Source organism: Geotrypetes seraphini, chromosome 7, assembly GCF_902459505.1.
Source record: "Geotrypetes seraphini chromosome 7, aGeoSer1.1, whole genome shotgun sequence".
Classification (NCBI taxonomy): Eukaryota; Metazoa; Chordata; class Amphibia; order Gymnophiona; family Dermophiidae; genus Geotrypetes; species Geotrypetes seraphini.
In genome coordinates this window covers 6,071,411-6,094,980 of record NC_047090.1, presented here as the reverse complement: position 1 = coordinate 6,094,980, position 23,570 = coordinate 6,071,411, and the positions used below count along the sequence as shown (strand labels likewise).

The following is a 23,570-nucleotide window of genomic DNA, read 5'->3' as shown; positions in this document are numbered from 1 at the left end:
AGGGGATGCAAATGTTAAGAGCCTTAGCCAATAGGGAGAAGAGAAGATAGTGGATGCTGTGGATGGGCCATTTGGCCTTTATCTGCCATCATGTTTCTATGACTTCACAATGCAGGTGTTAAGAGCCTTAGCCAATAGCGAGAGGGGATGCAAATGTTAAGAGCCTTAGCCAATAGGGAGAAGAGAAGATAGTGGATGCTGTGGATGGGCCATTTGGCCTTTATCTGCCATCATGTTTCTATGACTTCACAATGCAGGTGTTAAGAGCCTTAGCCAATAGCGAGAGGGGATGCAAATGTTAAGAGCCTTAGCCAATAGGGAGAAGAGAAGATAGTGGATGCTGTGGATGGGCCATTTGGCCTTTATCTGCCATCATGTTTCTATGACTTCACAATGCAGGTGTTAAGAGCCTTAGCCAATAGCGAGAGGGGATGCAAATGTTAAGAGCCTTAGCCAATAGGGAGAAGAGAAGATAGTGGATGCTGTGGATGGGCCATTTGGCCTTTATCTGCCATCATGTTTCTATGACTTCACAATGCAGGTGTTAAGAGCCTTAGCCAATAGCGAGAGGGGATGCAAATGTTAAGAGCCTTAGCCAATAGGGAGAAGAGAAGATAGTGGATGCTGTGGATGGGCCATTTGGCCTTTATCTGCCATCATGTTTCTATGACTTCACAATGCAGGTGTTAAGAGCCTTAGCCAATAGCGAGAGGGGATGCAAATGTTAAGAGCCTTAGCCAATAGGGAGAAGAGAAGATAGTGGATGCTGTGGATGGGCCATTTGGCCTTTATCTGCCATCATGTTTCTATGACTTCACAATGCAGGTGTTAAGAGCCTTAGCCAATAGCGAGAGGGGATGCAAATGTTAAGAGCCTTAGCCAATAGGGAGAAGAGAAGATAGTGGATGCTGTGGATGGGCCATTTGGCCTTTATCTGCCATCATGTTTCTATGACTTCACAATGCAGGTGTTAAGAGCCTTAGCCAATAGCGAGAGGGGATGCAAATGTTAAGAGCCTTAGCCAATAGGGAGAAGAGAAGATAGTGGATGCTGTGGATGGGCCATTTGGCCTTTATCTGCCATCATGTTTCTATGACTTCACAATGCAGGTGTTAAGAGCCTTAGCCAATAGCGAGAGGGGATGCAAATGTTAAGAGCCTTAGCCAATAGGGAGAAGAGAAGATAGTGGATGCTGTGGATGGGCCATTTGGCCTTTATCTGCCATCATGTTTCTATGACTTCACAATGCAGGTGTTAAGAGCCTTAGCCAATAGCGAGAGGGGATGCAAATGTTAAGAGCCTTAGCCAATAGGGAGAAGAGAAGATAGTGGATGCTGTGGATGGGCCATTTGGCCTTTATCTGCCATCATGTTTCTATGACTTCACAATGCAGGTGTTAAGAGCCTTAGCCAATAGCGAGAGGGGATGCAAATGTTAAGAGCCTTAGCCAATAGGGAGAAGAGAAGATAGTGGATGCTGTGGATGGGCCATTTGGCCTTTATCTGCCATCATGTTTCTATGACTTCACAATGCAGGTGTTAAGAGCCTTAGCCAATAGCGAGAGGGGATGCAAATGTTAAGAGCCTTAGCCAATAGGGAGAAGAGAAGATAGTGGATGCTGTGGATGGGCCATTTGGCCTTTATCTGCCATCATGTTTCTATGACTTCACAATGCAGGTGTTAAGAGCCTTAGCCAATAGCGAGAGGGGATGCAAATGTTAAGAGCCTTAGCCAATAGGGAGAAGAGAAGATAGTGGATGCTGTGGATGGGCCATTTGGCCTTTATCTGCCATCATGTTTCTATGACTTCACAATGCAGGTGTTAAGAGCCTTAGCCAATAGCGAGAGGGGATGCAAATGTTAAGAGCCTTAGCCAATAGGGAGAAGAGAAGATAGTGGATGCTGTGGATGGGCCATTTGGCCTTTATCTGCCATCATGTTTCTATGACTTCACAATGCAGGTGTTAAGAGCCTTAGCCAATAGCGAGAGGGGATGCAAATGTTAAGAGCCTTAGCCAATAGGGAGAAGAGAAGATAGTGGATGCTGTGGATGGGCCATTTGGCCTTTATCTGCCATCATGTTTCTATGACTTCACAATGCAGGTGTTAAGAGCCTTAGCCAATAGCGAGAGGGGATGCAAATGTTAAGAGCCTTAGCCAATAGGGAGAAGAGAAGATAGTGGATGCTGTGGATGGGCCATTTGGCCTTTATCTGCCATCATGTTTCTATGACTTCACAATGCAGGTGTTAAGAGCCTTAGCCAATAGCGAGAGGGGATGCAAATGTTAAGAGCCTTAGCCAATAGGGAGAAGAGAAGATAGTGGATGCTGTGGATGGGCCATTTGGCCTTTATCTGCCATCATGTTTCTATGACTTCACAATGCAGGTGTTAAGAGCCTTAGCCAATAGCGAGAGGGGATGCAAATGTTAAGAGCCTTAGCCAATAGGGAGAAGAGAAGATAGTGGATGCTGTGGATGGGCCATTTGGCCTTTATCTGCCATCATGTTTCTATGACTTCACAATGCAGGTGTTAAGAGCCTTAGCCAATAGCGAGAGGGGATGCAAATGTTAAGAGCCTTAGCCAATAGGGAGAAGAGAAGATAGTGGATGCTGTGGATGGGCCATTTGGCCTTTATCTGCCATCATGTTTCTATGACTTCACAATGCAGGTGTTAAGAGCCTTAGCCAATAGCGAGAGGGGATGCAAATGTTAAGAGCCTTAGCCAATAGGGAGAAGAGAAGATAGTGGATGCTGTGGATGGGCCATTTGGCCTTTATCTGCCATCATGTTTCTATGACTTCACAATGCAGGTGTTAAGAGCCTTAGCCAATAGCGAGAGGGGATGCAAATGTTAAGAGCCTTAGCCAATAGGGAGAAGAGAAGATAGTGGATGCTGTGGATGGGCCATTTGGCCTTTATCTGCCATCATGTTTCTATGACTTCACAATGCAGGTGTTAAGAGCCTTAGCCAATAGCGAGAGGGGATGCAAATGTTAAGAGCCTTAGCCAATAGGGAGAAGAGAAGATAGTGGATGCTGTGGATGGGCCATTTGGCCTTTATCTGCCATCATGTTTCTATGACTTCACAATGCAGGTGTTAAGAGCCTTAGCCAATAGCGAGAGGGGATGCAAATGTTAAGAGCCTTAGCCAATAGGGAGAAGAGAAGATAGTGGATGCTGTGGATGGGCCATTTGGCCTTTATCTGCCATCATGTTTCTATGACTTCACAATGCAGGTGTTAAGAGCCTTAGCCAATAGCGAGAGGGGATGCAAATGTTAAGAGCCTTAGCCAATAGGGAGAAGAGAAGATAGTGGATGCTGTGGATGGGCCATTTGGCCTTTATCTGCCATCATGTTTCTATGACTTCACAATGCAGGTGTTAAGAGCCTTAGCCAATAGCGAGAGGGGATGCAAATGTTAAGAGCCTTAGCCAATAGGGAGAAGAGAAGATAGTGGATGCTGTGGATGGGCCATTTGGCCTTTATCTGCCATCATGTTTCTATGACTTCACAATGCAGGTGTTAAGAGCCTTAGCCAATAGCGAGAGGGGATGCAAATGTTAAGAGCCTTAGCCAATAGGGAGAAGAGAAGATAGTGGATGCTGTGGATGGGCCATTTGGCCTTTATCTGCCATCATGTTTCTATGACTTCACAATGCAGGTGTTAAGAGCCTTAGCCAATAGCGAGAGGGGATGCAAATGTTAAGAGCCTTAGCCAATAGGGAGAAGAGAAGATAGTGGATGCTGTGGATGGGCCATTTGGCCTTTATCTGCCATCATGTTTCTATGACTTCACAATGCAGGTGTTAAGAGCCTTAGCCAATAGCGAGAGGGGATGCAAATGTTAAGAGCCTTAGCCAATAGGGAGAAGAGAAGATAGTGGATGCTGTGGATGGGCCATTTGGCCTTTATCTGCCATCATGTTTCTATGACTTCACAATGCAGGTGTTAAGAGCCTTAGCCAATAGCGAGAGGGGATGCAAATGTTAAGAGCCTTAGCCAATAGGGAGAAGAGAAGATAGTGGATGCTGTGGATGGGCCATTTGGCCTTTATCTGCCATCATGTTTCTATGACTTCACAATGCAGGTGTTAAGAGCCTTAGCCAATAGCGAGAGGGGATGCAAATGTTAAGAGCCTTAGCCAATAGGGAGAAGAGAAGATAGTGGATGCTGTGGATGGGCCATTTGGCCTTTATCTGCCATCATGTTTCTATGACTTCACAATGCAGGTGTTAAGAGCCTTAGCCAATAGCGAGAGGGGATGCAAATGTTAAGAGCCTTAGCCAATAGGGAGAAGAGAAGATAGTGGATGCTGTGGATGGGCCATTTGGCCTTTATCTGCCATCATGTTTCTATGACTTCACAATGCAGGTGTTAAGAGCCTTAGCCAATAGCGAGAGGGGATGCAAATGTTAAGAGCCTTAGCCAATAGGGAGAAGAGAAGATAGTGGATGCTGTGGATGGGCCATTTGGCCTTTATCTGCCATCATGTTTCTATGACTTCACAATGCAGGTGTTAAGAGCCTTAGCCAATAGCGAGAGGGGATGCAAATGTTAAGAGCCTTAGCCAATAGGGAGAAGAGAAGATAGTGGATGCTGTGGATGGGCCATTTGGCCTTTATCTGCCATCATGTTTCTATGACTTCACAATGCAGGTGTTAAGAGCCTTAGCCAATAGCGAGAGGGGATGCAAATGTTAAGAGCCTTAGCCAATAGGGAGAAGAGAAGATAGTGGATGCTGTGGATGGGCCATTTGGCCTTTATCTGCCATCATGTTTCTATGACTTCACAATGCAGGTGTTAAGAGCCTTAGCCAATAGCGAGAGGGGATGCAAATGTTAAGAGCCTTAGCCAATAGGGAGAAGAGAAGATAGTGGATGCTGTGGATGGGCCATTTGGCCTTTATCTGCCATCATGTTTCTATGACTTCACAATGCAGGTGTTAAGAGCCTTAGCCAATAGCGAGAGGGGATGCAAATGTTAAGAGCCTTAGCCAATAGGGAGAAGAGAAGATAGTGGATGCTGTGGATGGGCCATTTGGCCTTTATCTGCCATCATGTTTCTATGACTTCACAATGCAGGTGTTAAGAGCCTTAGCCAATAGCGAGAGGGGATGCAAATGTTAAGAGCCTTAGCCAATAGGGAGAAGAGAAGATAGTGGATGCTGTGGATGGGCCATTTGGCCTTTATCTGCCATCATGTTTCTATGACTTCACAATGCAGGTGTTAAGAGCCTTAGCCAATAGCGAGAGGGGATGCAAATGTTAAGAGCCTTAGCCAATAGGGAGAAGAGAAGATAGTGGATGCTGTGGATGGGCCATTTGGCCTTTATCTGCCATCATGTTTCTATGACTTCACAATGCAGGTGTTAAGAGCCTTAGCCAATAGCGAGAGGGGATGCAAATGTTAAGAGCCTTAGCCAATAGGGAGAAGAGAAGATAGTGGATGCTGTGGATGGGCCATTTGGCCTTTATCTGCCATCATGTTTCTATGACTTCACAATGCAGGTGTTAAGAGCCTTAGCCAATAGCGAGAGGGGATGCAAATGTTAAGAGCCTTAGCCAATAGGGAGAAGAGAAGATAGTGGATGCTGTGGATGGGCCATTTGGCCTTTATCTGCCATCATGTTTCTATGACTTCACAATGCAGGTGTTAAGAGCCTTAGCCAATAGCGAGAGGGGATGCAAATGTTAAGAGCCTTAGCCAATAGGGAGAAGAGAAGATAGTGGATGCTGTGGATGGGCCATTTGGCCTTTATCTGCCATCATGTTTCTATGTACTGTTTATTTGGAAAGATTAATAAAAAATTTAATGAAACAAAATTTTTATATACGATCAAATACAGGAGCTCATCTAGATGGTTTACAGAAGCCAAAAATATACAAACATTAAACAACTTTCTAAAAATCCAGGTTTTAAGTAATTAAAATATAAATATATATATATATATATATATATATATATATATATATAAATATTGTTCTAGCTTCAGTTCTACAGGGAAAGAACTCCACAGTTGTTGAGTTAAGTAATTTCCTGAGTGGATAACAATTGGATTCATGAAAATATTGACAGATCTAGTTTATTAAAAGCGCAGCTGTCTGCCTGGTCTATTTTGGCAACCAGGTAAATATGACTCATTCCATTCAAGATTTTGTGGACAAAACTAACTTCATTCTGTCGTCAGGGTCTGCTTTCAATCCCTCCACCCCTTCCCCCCAAATCAAGAATCCTCTGGGATGACCTTCTACTTGATTTAAGGCAGAAGTACAGAGCTGGCCTTATGTCCAGGAGACTAAGGGCTCCTTTTACGAAGGTGTGTTAGCGGGTTTAACGCACGTGACTTTTCATCACGCGCTAACCCCCACGCTAGCCGAAAAACTACCGCCTGCTCAAGAGGAGGCAGTAGTGGCTAGCGCGCGTTAACGCACCTTCGTAAAAGGAGCCCTAAGGGTTAATCAGCACTTCTTCTGTTCTTTTACTTTCTCTTGTTTTATTTTCATGGTTGTAATTTGTATCTAGCTAGCCCTTGTATGTATATATGTACTAGTATTTTAGCCCGTTACATTAACGGGTGCTAGCTGTCTGTCTTTCTTTCCCCCCCCCACTTCCCTGTACAGCAGCCACAGCAGCAGCATTCCCTCCCCCCACACCACTTCCCTGTGCAGCAGTAGCATTTCCCTTACCCTCCCCCTTCCCTTCCCACGGTCCCGACAAATCTGCCGATTCCAGCAGCGTGTACAGCACTCTACACACGCTGCTTTGGGGCCTTCTACTGCCCTGATTAACTCTGGCACGTCCCTGATGACATCATCAGAGATGCGGCAGAGCAAATCAGGGCAGTAAAAGGCCCCGAAGCAGCGTGTGTAGAGTGCTGCACACACTGCTGGTGTCGGGAACGCGAAGAACATAGCGGCTTGGTTGTTTTTTTCGGCGCTTTCCTTCCCGCCCCGCAAGGTGTCACCGCAGCTCCTCTCGATCCCCGCCAGCGTCGGAAGCCTTCTCCGACACTGGTGCGGCTGGTGAGAGGAGCCGAATATTGTGGAGAGTCCAGCGGTGTCGGCCAGTCCTGTCGGCAGTGTAGGTAGGTGCTGGGAAGAAGGCTGGGGACTCGCGCATGCGCACTCCTGCGGCCACAGACCTACAAATCATGGAAGCATGCAGTTAAGAGTGTGTAAGCGTGGCAAGGGTTTTATTATATATATATATGCTGTATGTAATTTTTCTAATGGTAATTTTGTATGCATTGTTAATCAGTTATTGACCTCATTTGCTGTATATTTTTAAGTTTTGTATTAAGTTTGCATGTACTTTTTTTATTATTTTGTATGTTTAGAGATTTTATCTTCACAACTTTGATGTTGTTTGAAAGGAGGTTTATCTATTAACCAAATAAATTAACTCCCTCTTTTACTAAGCCCAATAACGTGGGCCAATGCATTAAATGCTCCTACGCTCATAGGGATTGAATGGGCATCAGAGCATTTGTCGCACGGCACTCGCTCCTGTGGCTTAGTAAAAAGTGGGGGGTGGGGGGGGAACTAGAAAGGTTCTTAAACCTGGCCTAAGGAATCACCAGCCAGTTAGGTTTTGAGGACATCTACAATAAGTCTGCACGAGGCAGATGTGCATGCCTACTACCTGCATTAAATGCAAGTTTTTCTTATACATATTCATTAGTGATATCCTAAAAACTTGACTGGCTGATAGTCCCCCCCCTAGGACAGGATTGAGAACTACTGTCCTAAACAAGTGGTTCTCAATCCAGTCCTCGGAACTCACCTAACCAGTCAAGCTTTCAGGATACCCATAATGAACATGCATGAAATAAATAGATCAGCATTACAATGAAGATAATACAGGCAAATTTATTTTATGCATCTTGACTATGGATATCCTGAAAACCTGACTAGCTGGTAAATGTCTCGAGGACCAGGTTAAGAACCCCTATTCCAAACTGTGTGTGTGGTTCCAAATTCCATACCAACTCCACCCCGAAGGAAAGCTTCTTGCAAAGTGGAGAGAATTTCATGCTGTTTTCCTGCTCCTCAAAGGACTTGAAAGTGTTTCTATCATTTGCCTAGTTCCTTCCGAGAGCTGCAGCAAAAACAGCTCTTGAGAGAAACGTATCCTGTTCTTACGGCTCGAATAGGCTGTTGTAACACTGAACTGATGCGCGTGGGGGGATGATGTGGAAGAAACCTTGGGAAAGCATTCAAGAGTAAAATTTACCAAGGACAAATACCAAAATGGAAACACATTATTCAACACCACATCGTCATGAAAAGTGAGAAGGGGGAAAAAAAAGTGTTCCCGAGTGCTGCAGTGGAAGCCATTATTTCCTAAGGATGAATCCCCTTCGTGTCTCATTCCTGAAAACAGCTGGACACGTCCCCTTCTGCGGTGCTCCCATCCTCATCTAGGCCACCGTCTCGTTAGTCTTTTTTCCGCCATAATTTTTCAGATTCCTCATAAGCAGTTGTTTATCTGAAATCCTACAGACTAAATCAGGACTGCTTTATTCAAAAAATAAATAAAAACCTGTTACCAAGCAAACCAGGTGCACAGCACAGTCGCCAAACCTGTTCCCCCATCATAATTGTTTTAAACTGTTATTTCTTACACATGCTCAGCTTCCAAGACGAACAAGTTCCAAAATGGGGTTTGACCAAAATGAGAAAGCCACTGCTTGCCCTGGATCAGTAGCATGGAATGTTGCTACTCTTTGGGATTCTAGAATCTTGTTACTCTTTGGGATTCCGGAATCTTGCTATTCCTTGGAATTCTGTATGGAATGTTGCTATTCCTTGGGATTCTGGAATATTGTTACTCTTTGGGATTCTGTATGGAATGTTGCTACTCTTTGGGATTCTAAAATCTTGTTACTCTTTGGGATTCCAGAATCTTGCTATTCCTTGGAATTCTGTATGGAATGTTGCTATTCCTTGGGATTCTGGAATCTTGTTACTCTTTGGGATTCTGTATGGAATGTTGCTACTCTTTGGGATTCTAGAATCTTGTTACTCTTTGGGACTCCGGAATCTTGCTATTCCTTGGAATTCTGTATGGAATGTTGCTACTCCTTGGGATTCTGGAATCTTGTTACTCTTTGGGACTCCGGAATCTTGCTATTCCTTGGAATTCTGTATGTAATGTTGCTACTCCTTGGGATTCTAGAATCTTGTTACTCTTTGGGATTCCGGAATCTTGCTATTCCTTGGAATTCTGTATGGAATGTTGCTATTCCTTGGGATTCTGGAATCTTGTTACTCTTTGGGATTCTGTATGGAATGTTGCTACTCTTTGGGATTCTAGAATCTTGTTACTCTTTGGGATTCTGGAATCTTGCTATTCCTTGGAATTCTGTATGGAATGTTGCTACTCTTTGGGATTCTAGAATCTTGTTACTCTTTGGGATTCTGAAATCTTGCTATTCCTTGGAATTCTATATGGAATGTTGCTATTCCTTGGGATTCTGGAATCTTGTTACTCTTTGGGATTCTGTATGGAATGTTGCTACTCTTTGGGATTCCAGAATCTTGCTATTCCTTGGAATTCTGTATGGAATGTTGCTACTCCTTGGGATTCTGGAATCTTGTTACTCTTTGGGATTCTGGAATCTTGCTATTCCTTGGAATTCTGTATGGAATGTTGCTACTCCTTGGGATTCTGGAATCTTGTTACTCTTTGGGATTCTGGAATTTTTGCTGTTCCTTGGAATTTTGTATGGAATCTTACTATTCCTTGGGATTTTGGCCAGGTACTAGTGACCTGGATTGGCTACCATGAGAACGGGCTACTGGGCTTGATGGACCATTGGTCTGACACAATAAGGCTAGTCTTATGTCTTTATTCTCTATTTCATTCCTAGCAATTCCTAGTTTGCTTTTGTTTTTGTGAGAATCTTTGTATCTGCACAAGCGTTTCAGAACAAGACAAGTAGCCTTATAGTCATACGAAGCAAGGATGAAGGCATGACCCTGCCACTTACTACAAAGTAGCTCTCCAGACCTCCTGGGCTTTATGAACAAATTCAGGACTTGGTGTTTTCCCCTGATAGCAGAAACAGAAATAAGCTCATCATGTCTCCAGTCAAGAGCTAAAGTCAATTCACACCTTCTACCACCTCCATCTACCCCGGACTCCTCATGCTGTCACCAGAAATAATGTAGATATGAAGAGGTTTATGAAACCTAAAGTCCCATCATAAACCTAGTGAAGTGACTATCTGAAGTGCTCTTTGCTCAAAATGCTGAGATGTAGTTGGGCCCAGGGGCAGGAGAAGGAAATCGGTTAAAAAAAAAATCAATAGCTTTTATTTTTGGGATACAAGTGACATGAAAAATGCGTCTTCCTTTAAAGCAGGGCGCTAGAGACACATCTCAATACATCACTTGGTCTGTTTGGCTTCATCTTATTTGTAGGTTTCCTTTCTTTACAGGCAAGTTTCACCTATGGTCGGGGGGTGTCTGTCTATCCATATTTTTATTTTTATTTATTTTAAAAATTTATAGTCCGTACATACCTATGCGGATTACATACTTACACACATAATTCAATGACAATACGTAAAACTTCAACAATATAAACAATTGCCCACACCCAAAAAGCCTGTACGAACAGGTGTGTTTTCAATCATTTCCTAAAACTGCATTTTGACACACAATGCTGTAACCATCCAGGAAGGTGATTCCACGCAAAGCTGCCACGCATGAGAATAGTTCAAGTTCAATTTATTTAATGCACCGCAAATATAAATCCAAAGGTAAATCTAAGCGGTTTACAATAAAAATTTAAAATAAACAAGTAAAAATTAATTAAGAGTAGAAAACAAAAAAGTAGAACATTCTGGCATTTTGGTAACGTACTCTATTATTTTCTGCCAACAAAAGCTTCATTCCCGACTCACATCTTACTTTACTTTATTTATTGGGGTTTATTTACCGTTTTTTCCACAAAGAGATTCACCCAAAGCAGATTACAATACACTGAATAGTAATCAGGTGCTCTTGAGTAGGTTCCCTACCTGTCCTGACAGGCTCACAATTTAACTGTGGGACCTGGGAAAATGGAGGGATTAAGTGACTTGCCCAGTCACAAAGAGCAGGCTAGGATCAAAATGGGATCGAAATCGCAACCACAGGATACCGAGACAGGAGCTCTAACCTCTAACCACTAAGACACAAGTCCCACCTGACTGGGGTAATACAACAAACCAACCAACCCCCCAACTTTTATAAAGCTGTGGTAGAGGATTCTATCGTGGCCCTGAGAACTAAATGCTCTGACACTCATAGGAATTTATTTTAAAATTGTAAAATATCGCATACAACCTACATGGTTTACATACAAAATCATCATAAAACCTAATTCTACATAACATTATAACAACATCGGAATGTAAAAAATCCAAATCACTAAATTATCACAAAGCTTCAAATATATCAATCATTTCTTACAGCCTGATCTAGATGCACATAACCGCCAAGTCTCCAGACAAAGTGTTCCGAAATTTTACACTCCCTACCGACAACACAGCCTCCTCAGTCCTAGAGTGTGTAACTGACCTATTTCTACTGGAATAGCATCGGAGCATTTAGTGCCCCGGGCCGCAGTAGAAACTTTCTTAGTATTGGGGCGATATGTTCGCGCCTCGAAATTTCCATAACTAATTTTGTAACCGCATTCTGGGCCAAATGCAACGCCCTGCCTTTCGAAGCACTAATTTTGAGGTACATGTTGGTTCGCACATCTGGACATATGTGTCTAGAGTAGCCGAGTGCGGGGAGGGGGGGGGGGTCTCATCTCAGTCCTGCCCAAAACACACTAAATCCCAGCTACGCAACAGTTCCTACCTACGTTCCTCCCCTAGAACACCCCCTTGCATTCATCTGCTAAGCAAGTTGCATGTATCATTTATAGAATAGCACCTATCACTCACTTCCAAGTAAGTGTGCACTTATCGGCATACATATTAGTATTCTATAAATTTAAATGCATAAATGGTCTTTAAATTTAGATGGTGCGAGTGAGGATGGAACTGTACACATCAACAAAGAGATAAATTTAAATGAGTAAACATTTATTAAAAAGTAGAACATTCTCTATCGTATATTGAATTCAATTTTTAATGGAGACCTGACACGGTCCGTGTTTCGGCGTTAGAGCCTGCCTCAGGGGTACAAGATACATCCAATGAGTGGTACTTTATGACATCGATGATTGCTGGTCACAGTGAGTTCAAAACTCTCTGGTTGACGTGTACAGTTCCATTCCCCCTTGCACCATTTCTGTTGCTTCCTTGTAGGGTTTATTTCCTTGCCTTTGCTTTACTTTAAATTTAGACACCAAGTTATAGAGGAGTAAATGCTTCTATAACCCTTGTCCTCAACAACTCAGGCCTCAGTAAACAGCTGTTAAGACTCCAACGGCTAGTCTGTAAATGTTTGCCACTTCCAATCAACATGGCTTCTTCATCTGTACGATGTAATTTTCCCTAAACTTGCTTAATCCCTTTACAAACCAATTTACAGCATTCACCCTCACAAGGCTTTGTGGCAATGAGCTATTTTCAGTATTCAACGGTTGAAAAATAAAAGCAAAACACAGAGCATCGTGCGACCAGGTGCTGAGATCCCTTTGTGCGAAGACAGCTCTGGGGCAGCATCACGGACAAGTGTCTCCAACCGTAACTGAAGCGTGACTCGTGCACAGGTACCACTGACAGCTCAGAGAGAGCTGAACAGAGACAAACCAGCACAAAGTGCAAAGTTTTAGCTTAAGTTTAGGATTCCTTATGTGTTTACCTTTACTGTTTCTTCCATCTTAGATCGAGAATATTGTAACTGTTCCCCTTTTTCCCTAATGTACCTAGTTAGTGATGTAATTCCTTTCATCTCTATGAAGTTTAAGCCACCAGTAATTTTGTGGAAGTGGCCCCTCTGCTCTTCTCCTTCCCCCCCCCCTGTCATTTTGCATGTCCCTGCATTTTATCGACCACAGCCATCTTGGTTACCTTCAGCTCATCAGCATCGTAGAAATCTATCCGCACAGCGGGAACCATCCAGGTCTGGAAGAGAGTAGCTAGGATCTGCTTGGCGATCGCGTCCGCAATGAGGTGAAAGTGCAGAGGGTTTCGTCTGGCAAATGGAAACAAACAAAAAAACAGACATGAGGAAGAAAGCAAGACAAAATACCCAGATGCCTGCCTCTAAATGGAAACCTTGTCTGCTTGATATTTAAATACACTCATACACTTGGTGACTGGGAAGAGTATGATCCCTTCTCTCCAAAATCACGGGCCTTTGGAATGATCTCACTATCCCGCTGCGGAACCTGGGCTCCCTCCAACTATTCCGAAAACAAATGAAAACCTGGCTTTTCTCTAACATATAACATTTCTTCTCCTTGATTACATCCCTCTTTTTATATGCTTTTGTAAATCCTTCTCCTCTCTCTTCCTTTACTTTTAAGCTTTGTAAACCGTGTCGAGCTCCACTTCCGTGGAGATGATGCGGTATATAAACTTAAGGCTTAGTTTAGTTAGACAGCGCCAACCCACATAAGTATTTTCAGTTTTTTAAAAAAAAGAGTCAGATATAAAACACTGCCCGTTTTAACGTGCCTAAAAATGTTTTTAAAAAGAGTGTAGTTGAGGCAAGAGAGGGAAGAACAGTTTATGCTCATTCATCGGAGTTGGAGAAATAGGAGGCAGCAACTGGAAGGGCAAAGACTAATCTAGGAGCCCTTTTATTAAAGCTTACCACATGCTAAATGCTGCGGGTCCTGTTTTATACCTATGGGCCACGTGGGGACATAACACACAATATCGAGCATTAGCACACACTAAACTTTAGTAAAAAGGCCCACTGTGTCCCATTAACTAAAGGTTAATACATGCTAAGGGCCGGATTCTGCAAATAGCACCCACATCGGCGGCTGCCTGCAAAAATGCCGCTGGCGCCGCCTGCAGAAATTGCAACTACCGTTGAGCATAGATGCTGATAATGTAGGCCAGAGATTCAACGAGAATCGCCCAAGGTCGTTTCCAGCATAAACCACACTTACTTTGACCTTAGGCACTGTTAATCGCCTCCGCAGAAGCAATTATGGTGCCCTTTCCTGCGTCTACTTTTTTTTTCTCTTCCCGTCTGTACCTCCTGCAGATCTGGCATCTCTAACAGATCCACAAAGAACGCCTTCAAACTCTTGCCAAACACAAAGCGGGAGATTACAAACTAGAAACAGAGCTGTACAACGGCAAATGGAACAATGCGAGAGTCCAGACTGCATGGAATGCAACTGGGAGAAATGCAGCCAGCCCAAATTCTGACTGCTGGCTTCCAGGAAACAGGAAAGAACAGCTTGTTAACGGGGAGAGAATATTCTGTCTGCACACTACTCTCACTTCTTGAAATTAATGATACAATCTGCTATGGAGCAGAACCGAGAGAGCAAACAGGAATAGGGCAGTGTGATATTTAAAAAGTTAAAACACTGGCTTCCAATATGCAACCACTGCAAATGTCACCAAAAAAAAAATAAATATCACAACCTTATTTAAATTGAAAAAAAAAAAAAAAGGATGTTAGCTGGTGGCACCCTATAGACTCAAACCCTTTGCAGGGCCACATTTTGGATCTGTAGGTACTTGGAGGGCCGCAGAAAGAATAGTTAATTTTTTCTTATTAAAGAAATGACAATTTTGCATGAGGTAAAAACTCTTTATAGTTTATAAATCTTTCCTTTTGGCTAAGTCTTAATAATAGTAATTTATAGCTAAAGAGACATCTGATCAAGAAACTGTTTTATTTCACTTTTGTGATTATGATAAACATACCAAGGGCCTCAAAATAGGACCTGGCGGGCCGCGAGTTTGAGACCACTGAGTTAAGGGGAACAGTTAATCAGCTGGCTGGGTTGGAGGGCAGAGAGGAGAACAGGACAATCAAGCCATTAGAAACATAGAAACATAGAGTGTGATGGCAGAAGAGGGCCGACGGCCCAACAAGTCTGCCCACTAAGAACCCTCCCTCCCTGGTGTACCCCTCTTTCATGCATCACTGAGGAGGTTGGCTCTTATTGGTGGAATGAGGCATTATGACATCACAATCTCGGCTCTGCTTCCCAAAGACAAACAGGATGTCATGGATACAGTTAAGGAAGTGGTCTCCAACTCCAACCCTTTGCAGGGACACATTTTGGATTTGAAGGTACTTGGAGGGCCGCAGAAAAAATAGTTAATGTCTTATTAAAGAAATGACAATTTTGCATGAGGTCAAACTTTCCTTTTGGCTAAGTCTTAATAATAATATTGTCATTTATAGCTAAAGAGATGTATGATCAAGAAATGGTTTTATTCTACTTTTGTGATTAGGATAAGCATACCGAGGGCCTCAAAATAGGACCTGGCGGGCTGCAAGTTTGAGACCACTGAGTTAAGGGGAACAGTTAATCTGCTGGCTGGGTTGGAGGACAGAGGGGAGAACAGGACAATCAAGCCATTGTGACATCACTGATGAGGTTGGCTCTTATTGGTGGAATGAGGCATTATGACATCACAATCTCGGCTCTGCTTCCCAAAGACAAACAGGATGTCATGGATACAGTTAAGGAAGTGGTCTCCAACTCCAACCCTTTGCAGGGACACATTTTGGATTTGTAGGTACTTGGAGGGCCTCAGAAAAAATAGTTAATGTCTTATTAAAGAAATGACAATTTTGCATGAGGTCAAACTTTCCTTTTGGCTAAGTCTTAATAATAATATTGTCATTTATAGCTAAAGAGATGTATGATCAAGAAATGGTTTTATTCTACTTTTGTGATTAGGATAAGCATACCGAGGGCCTCAAAATAGGACCTGGCGGGCTGCAAGTTTGAGACCACTGAGTTAAGGGGAACAGTTAATCTGCTGGCTGGGTTGGAGGACAGAGGGGAGAACAGGACAATCAAGCCATTGTGACATCACTGATGAGGTTGGCTCTTATTGGTGGAATGAGGCATTATGACATCACAATCTCGGCTCTGCTTCCCAAAGACAAACAGGATGTCATGGATACAGTTAAGCCAGTGGTCTCCAACTCCAACCCTTTGCAGGGACACATTTCGGATTTGTAGGTACTTGGAGGGCCTCAGAAAAAAATAGTTAATGTCTTATTAAAGAAATGACAATTTTGCATGAGGTCAAACTTTCCTTTTGGCTAAGTCTTAATAATAATATTGTCATTTATAGCTAAAGAGACATATGATCAAGAAACGGTTTTATTTCAGTTTTGTGATTATGATAAACATACCGAGGGCCTCAAAATAGTACTTGGCGGGCCGCGAGTTTGAGACCACTGCTATAGACCAACCAATTTATTGAGGTATGAGCTTATAAGAGCAAACGTCTACTTCGTCAATGCCTCAATAAATTAGTCTAGAAGGTACCAGTAGCTGCTGTGATTTTTGCTTCTCTGGACTAACACAGCTCATCATAAGTTCATCCTTTTCGCCACTTTCCCGATTCCTCTTGCTCAGTCTCTTTCCTCCTCCTACACACCCTCTTCTCTGCTGTCTAAATCTTCCGCCCCTCCATTTCTGTATCCAAAACTTAGGGATGTGCGTTCATTAGCATGTCTTAATTTTACTGCTCGCTAAATTGATTCAACATGCTCACCTACAAATTAAAGGTACCTTGTCAATTAACAGATCTTAAAATAAGATTTAACACAAATCTTTGAGACCAACTGAAAAAAAAAAAAATCTCGACGACGACGCTCCGTCTCTCGTACTAGGTCAGGAAAATTTGTACTTTTAAACCTATAAATTCTTTTTGTTATTGAAGCCTGGGGTTATATTCTTGGGTGTCACTTTGTATTTGCGGCATCCTTGTAAATGTATTGTTCTATATCAGGGGTGTCAAAGTCCCTCCTCGAGGGCCGCAATCCAGTCGGGTTTTCAGGATTTCCCCAATGAATATGCATGAGATCTATTAGCATACAATGAAAGCAGTGCATGCAAATAGATTTCATGCGTATTCATTGGGAAAATCCTGAAAACCCGAATGGATTGCAGCCCTCGAGGAGGGACTTTGATACCCCTGTTCTATATAAAGCTCGGAAAACTGGGATTGTTCACCCTCGAGAACAGAAGACTGCGAGGGGATATGATAGAGATTTTCAAAATACTAAAAGGATTCGACAAAATAGAGCAAGAAACATCATTATTCACATTGTCAAATGTGACTTGGACAAGGGGGACATGGAATGAAACTGAGGGGCAACAGGCCCAGGACAAATATCAGAAAGTTCTGTTTCACACAGCGAGTGGTGGACGCTTGGAACGCTCTCCCGGAGGAGGTTGTGTCAGAGACCACCATTCCAGGATTCAAAGGCATGTTGGATGCACACCTTCTTGCAAAACACATTGAGGGATATGGGTAAACAGGGTCTTCAGTAGGGAATACCTGGATTGGCCTCCGCGTGTGCGGGTCACCGGACTGGATGGACCTAGGGTCTGATCCGGTGAAGGCATTTCTTATGTTCTAAATATGTCTTTTATGAACCAAATCAGTTGAACAACCCTGAGCCCTGTTTTGATGGACTATACGCCTACCTCAACGCTTTGACCAGCCTTAATCTTAATGGAATTTTCTTAGTTTTTCTCGCTAGAGTATAACATCTTGGATTCAATTTGAGGACTTGAGCATAATTAGTCAAATTTACTTTTTTTTTCTTGATATTGTTTTATATGATGGATTTGATCTGTCTAATTTTGCTTTCTGTACAAGTTATGCTTGGTAATTAAGATTGAAAATCTAATAAAACTTTAAATATTAAAAAAAAAAAAAATCTAACATTCCAGTTAAAAGTTCTAAAATGACTTTAGAGATACAGATTTGCAGAAGGGAGCAGGTAATGATTCACAGAGTTGATCTTAGTAAAGGCTGAAAGCATCTCACTTAAACTAAACACTAAACATCTCACTTAAACAAAATCTTTTCCAGAGAAAGGAAAATAGTCAAACCAGAGGACATAATTTGAGGTTGAGGTTGAGATTCAGGGGCAATGTTAGGAAATTCTACTTTACGGAGAGGGTGGTGGATGCCTGGAATGCGCTCCCGAGAGAGGTGGTGGAGAGTAAAACTGTGATTGAGTTCAAAGAAGCGTGGGATGAACACAGAAGATCTAGAATCAGAAAATAAGATTAAATATTGAACTAAGGCCAGTACTGGGCAGACTTGCACGGTCTGTGTCTGTATATGGCCATTTGGGGGAGGATGGGCTGGGGAGGGCTTCAATGGCTGGGAGGGTATAGATGGGCTGGAGTAGGTTTTGACGGAGATTTCAGCAGTTGGAACCCAAGCACAGTACCGGGTAGAGCTTTGGATTCTTGCCCAGAGCTACGAAGAAAAAAAAATTAAAAAAATTTAAATTGAATTAGGTTGGGCAGACTGGATGGACCATTCGGGTCTTTATCTGCCGTCATCTACTATGTTACTAATCAGAAACTCCTTTTGGTGTAACACTACAGTAATCTGTAAATCTGAGCCCACAACCAGGAATGCTAGTCTTAGCCTTGGACTCCAAGGAGTGCCAGGAATAAAGTTATTATCTCTTCAGGCACTCTAGGAGTAATGCTGAACTTGGGGGGGAAGGGGAGGCACTTGGAGCAATGCAGATCCAGGGGGGAGGGCACAGCAGGGGGAGGGGAGAATGCTACACTAATGGAGGGAGGGAGAAAGAGGAAGAGATGCCAGATATGCAGGAGGTACAGAAGGGAAGAGAAAAGAGAAACCATAAGAATAGCCTTACTGGGTCAGACCAGTGGCCCATCAAGCCCAGTAGCCCGTTGTCATGGTGGCCAATCCAGGTCTCTAGTACCTGGCCAAAACTCAAAGAGTAGCAACATTCCATACACAATCCCAAGGAATAGCAAGATTACGGAATCCCAAAGAGCAGCAACATTCCATTCCACCGATCCAGGGCAAGCAGTGGCTTCCCCCGTGTCTCTCTCAATAACAGACTATGGACTTTTCCTCCAGGAACTTGTCCAAACCTTTCTTAAAACCAGCTACACTATCCGCTCTTACCACAACCTCTGGCAACGCTTTCCAGAGCTTAACTATTCTCCGAGTGAAAAAAACATTTCCACCCGTTGGTTTTACAAGTATTTCCCTGTAACTTCATCAAGTGTCCCCTAGTCTTTTGTCATTTTTGACGGAGTGAAAAATCGATCCACTTGTACCCGTTCTACTCCACTTGGGATTTTGTAGTAGTAGCTATGGGGCTAGAACCAGGTGAGACTGACAGCCAACTGAACACTGTTCCCTCTAAGCTAAGCAAGGAGTCCTCCAACTACATTGCTGCCAAAGGGGGGAGAGGGCGGGGCGCAGCTTCAATCGCCAAAGCAGTGTACTGCAAACTGTGTGCCATGGAGGATTACAGGTGTGCCCCAAGATGTCGGCGAGGAGGAGAGGTTCCGTCTGACTGTTTACAGGACATGCTTCTTGTGGCGAGAGGCACATCCTGTAGTCATTCAGCCAGTGCCTACGCTCCTTCTCCTCACCTCTCCTTCGGCAGCAACCCCCACCAGCAGTAACAGGAGGCTTAGGGCCGAGACTTGAGGACATCCGCTCATGCGTGGGCGTCGACGTGATCACACCACGCATGCATGTGATGTCATCGCGTCGTCTGCAGGTGCCCTCCAGCTGCAGCCCCGAGATTAGTGTTCCAGCAGCTTAAAAAGTTTGCAACACACTGCGCAAAAGTTAGGCAGAATCCAGCAGGGTTTGTCTGTCTCTCACTATTAAAAAGGTAATAGTGAAATAGCCCCCTCTACTGGCAGGACTATAGGCGGCGCACTCCCGCTCCTCTTAGAGGGAACAAATGAGTCCAAAGCTCCCCTATCTGTGCAGATGTGTCCCTGAAGTCACACGTCAGGTCAAAAATCACTGACTTTCCACACTTTTGGGGAAGCTGAAACAAACCCAAATGCAACAGAAATTTTTAATTTAACATAAGAAAAATTGCTCTCTTCTTCACAACTGCTGAACTCCAAAACAGTCCCCTTGGCCTTCTTTTTCTGCAAATTATGTGTAAGAGAGGGGGAAAGAGTAGGGCCAGCGCTGCTCTAAAGGGCAGTTGTGCATTTCTTTCCAAGGCGTGGGAGACCAGAGCCGGGACCGTCAAGAATTTCCCAAGCACAGAAGGGTGGAAAAGGGAATGAGTAGACCTATTATTCAGGCTAAAGCATCTAGGTTTCCAATGCAACAAGAGAAGGCTTAATCTGTTCTCAAAAAATATACACTTCTCCCTCTGTATTCGCTGTGATAGGGGATTAACAGAACCCGTAAATAACTTTCTCATATGTTATTCACTGTTTTCTATTAAAAACCATCGTGAATATGATGAAACCGCAAATAACATGGTGGGAGACCTGGCCTGTTCCTGAAAGAGAGGCAAAACATGGTGAAGAAAGTGCCGGGAATCAGCGATTTTCTCTGTAAATGTTTGGAATCAGCGATTTCTCTATACAAGCTGATGTAATTTGAGGGAGGACCCAGCAAGCTAAAAACCGTGAATAATCGAAACCACAAATATGGAGGGAGAAGTGTGTGTGTATGTATATATATATACTAGTCTTTAAGCCTGTTACATTAAAGGATGCTAGAGATGTCTGTCTGTCTGGGTTTTTTCTTTGTCTCTCTCTTCTTCCTCTGTTATGATCTTTCATCTCTCTGTTCTTCCTCAGGGTCTCCCCCATTGTCTACACCTCTCATAGTCCAGCATCTGCCTCCTGTCTTTCCCCTTTGGTCCAGACCTTTCTGTGTTTCTTCTGCTTACAACCCCCACCCCTTCTCTGCCTCTCTCTCCTTCCTTCCTCCCTTTGTCCCCCTTACTGTCTTTCAGCCTTTGTCCCACCCCTCCCCTGAAGCCAGCCTGCCTGCGTCCCTCCTGCGCCCAAGCCTGGCCTATCTGCTGGTGATACTTCCTCCCCCCGGTCCGCTGCCACTCACCGCCCTTGGCCGCCTTCCTGCCTCCTTCCAAGCAGACATTGACTCCAGCGTCACCCCGCCCTCTGGTGAGAAATCGACGGCTTGGCGATCGACCGCCGCGAGACTCGAGCCCTCCACCATTTTAGGTGGGGACGACAGGGGGCGGCGCTTGGGCAGCGTTAACTCTTCATTTGTCCGCGTGGAGCCTGGTTACGGTGGCGAAGCCCTTTTATTTATGTTTACTAAGCGGCGGAATTGGACACGCCACAGCGCTCGCGCCAGCTGAGAGGCTGAAGCGGGAAGACGCAGCCCGTTGTGAGCGCCGAATCCCCCTGTGAAGACGAAACTTTTTTGTCCTTCTCGCCTTGGGAGGACGATTGAGCCAGGAGGGAGGAGTCGCTGGCATACATGCCTCCAGCTAGCGCAGGCGCCATGAGGACTGGCACAGAAGCACAGAGCTCCGATTAGTGTTCAAATATATATCCCTAGGTAATACCTAGGGATATATATTTGAACTACCTAGGTAATACCTAGGGATATATATTTGAAATACCTAGGTAACGAACCGGAACATCAACCCCCCTCGTAAAATCACCACATACCGGAACGTGCAAACTGCTAACCCCAACCCCTATTCGCTAAATATGAACACTCTATGAACTTACGGAATATTTCTACTTCTGTGTAAACAACTTGGCACTTCCTGGCCTTGCAACACACAAACTGACGTTAACATGATTAATGTTATCAGATGTACACTGTTATATTCTCTAATTCGTTGTATGAAATATACACTGCTATACTCTTTAATTAGCTGTTCGTAAAGTTTCACTTGATTGTATTTACAGTTTCTTTATTGTAAACCGCCTAGAAGTCGCAAGATTGTTGGCGGTATATAAGAATAAAGTTATTATTATTATTATTATGTATGTAGTGATCACTAAATATAGCAAATGATGTACAATTTAATCCAAACAGAGGAAAAAAAGACCTGAAAGAACCCCAGGTGCCGAGTCAATTGAAAGACACCATTTAGGGGTTTAAGGGTACTATCACTGGTCAAAAAACCTGTGTTCAGTGTAATTGATTATTTTATTTACTTTTTTCAAATTCACTTTATATATTTTTTTTCTTTTACTTTTTTCATTTATTTCAGGGCTGTCCAATTCCGGTCCTCGAGATCTACCGGCAGACCAGGTTTTCAGGATATCCACAATGAATATGCATGAGAGAGATTTGCATACCAAGAAGGCAGTGCAGGCAAATCTCTCTCATGCATGTTCATTGGAGATATCCTGAAAACCTGGCCTGCCAGTAGATCTCGAGGACCGGAATTGGGCAGCCCTGATCTACTTCAATACTGATTTACTCTCATATGATTCAAGGAGGATCTGCAACCGGATTAAAAAAAAAAATCAACCAACTGGCTTCGCTATGTTCTGGTGAATTTGTCAAACGTTGCAAAAAGTCAGTTGGTTGATTCTAAATCCGGTTGCAGATCCTCCGTGAATCATATAAGAGTAAATCAGTGTTGAAGCAGATGTTCAAATAACAAGTAAATGAGGAAAGTAAAAGAAAAAATATAAAGTGAATTTGAAAAAAGTAAAGAAAAAATTCATTTACACTGAACAGAGGTTTTTTGACCAGTGATAGTACCCTTAAACCCTGGCCTAAAGGGTTCTTTGAGGTCTTTTTTCCTCTTTTTGGACTAAATTGTACATCATTTGCTATATTTACAGTGTTCAAAACATACACATTACATAACATAAAACTCACTTTTATACCGCAAATACCGCCAAGTTCTATGCGAGTCACAAAAGGTTACGAGTACAAAACATAAGAACATAAGCAATGCCTCTGCTGGGTCAGACCTGAGGTCCATCGCGCCCAGCAGTCCGCTCACGCGGCGGCCCAACAGGTCCAGGACCTGTGTAGTAAACCTCTATCTATACCCTTCTATCCCCTTTTCCAGCAGGAAATTGTCCAATCGTTTCTTAAACCCCGAAACTGTTCTCTGCCCTATAACGTCCTCTGGAAGCGCGTTCCAGGTGTCGACCACACGTTGGGTAAAGAAGAACTTCCTAGCATTCGTTTTGAATCTGTCCCCTTTCAACTTTTCCGAATGCCCTCTTGTTTTTTTATTTTCTGAAAGTTTGAAGAATCTGTCCCTCTCTACTCTCTCTATGCCTTTCATAATCTTGTAAGTCTCTATCATATCCCCTCTAAGTCTCCTGTTCTCCAGGGAAAAGAGACCCAGGTTCTCCAATCTCTCAGCGTATGAAAGGTTTTCCATCCCCTTAATCAGTCTTGTCGCTCTCCTCTGAACTCTCTCGAGTAACGCCATATCCTTCTTAAGGTACGGCGACCAGTACTGGACGCAGTACTCAAGATGCGGACGCACCATTGCCCGGTACAGCGGCAGGATAACTTTTTTCGTTCTGGTTGTAATACCCTTCTTGATTATACCTAGCATTCTATTCGCTCTCTTAGCAGATGAGAAGAGAGGCAGAGCCTGCCTAATTTTCAAAATGTTCAGTAAAAAGACGTTTTCAAGACACGTCGAAATTGTAGCTAAGAGTCAGTCGACAT

The 23,570-nt window shown here is 43.5% G+C and overlaps 1 protein-coding gene across 2 annotated transcripts in view; it reads right to left on the bottom strand.

The window, feature by feature from the left end:
* LOC117363916 (LARGE xylosyl- and glucuronyltransferase 1) overlaps positions 1-23,570 on the bottom strand; it is a 391,773-nt gene that overhangs the window by 128,205 nt on the left and 239,998 nt on the right. For both annotated transcript variants that reach the window (XM_033952487.1, XM_033952488.1), the window contains exon 5: positions 13,020-13,143. In XM_033952487.1, the coding sequence (XP_033808378.1) occupies positions 13,020-13,143 (124 nt within the window). The remainder of the gene's footprint in view (positions 1-13,019; positions 13,144-23,570) is intronic.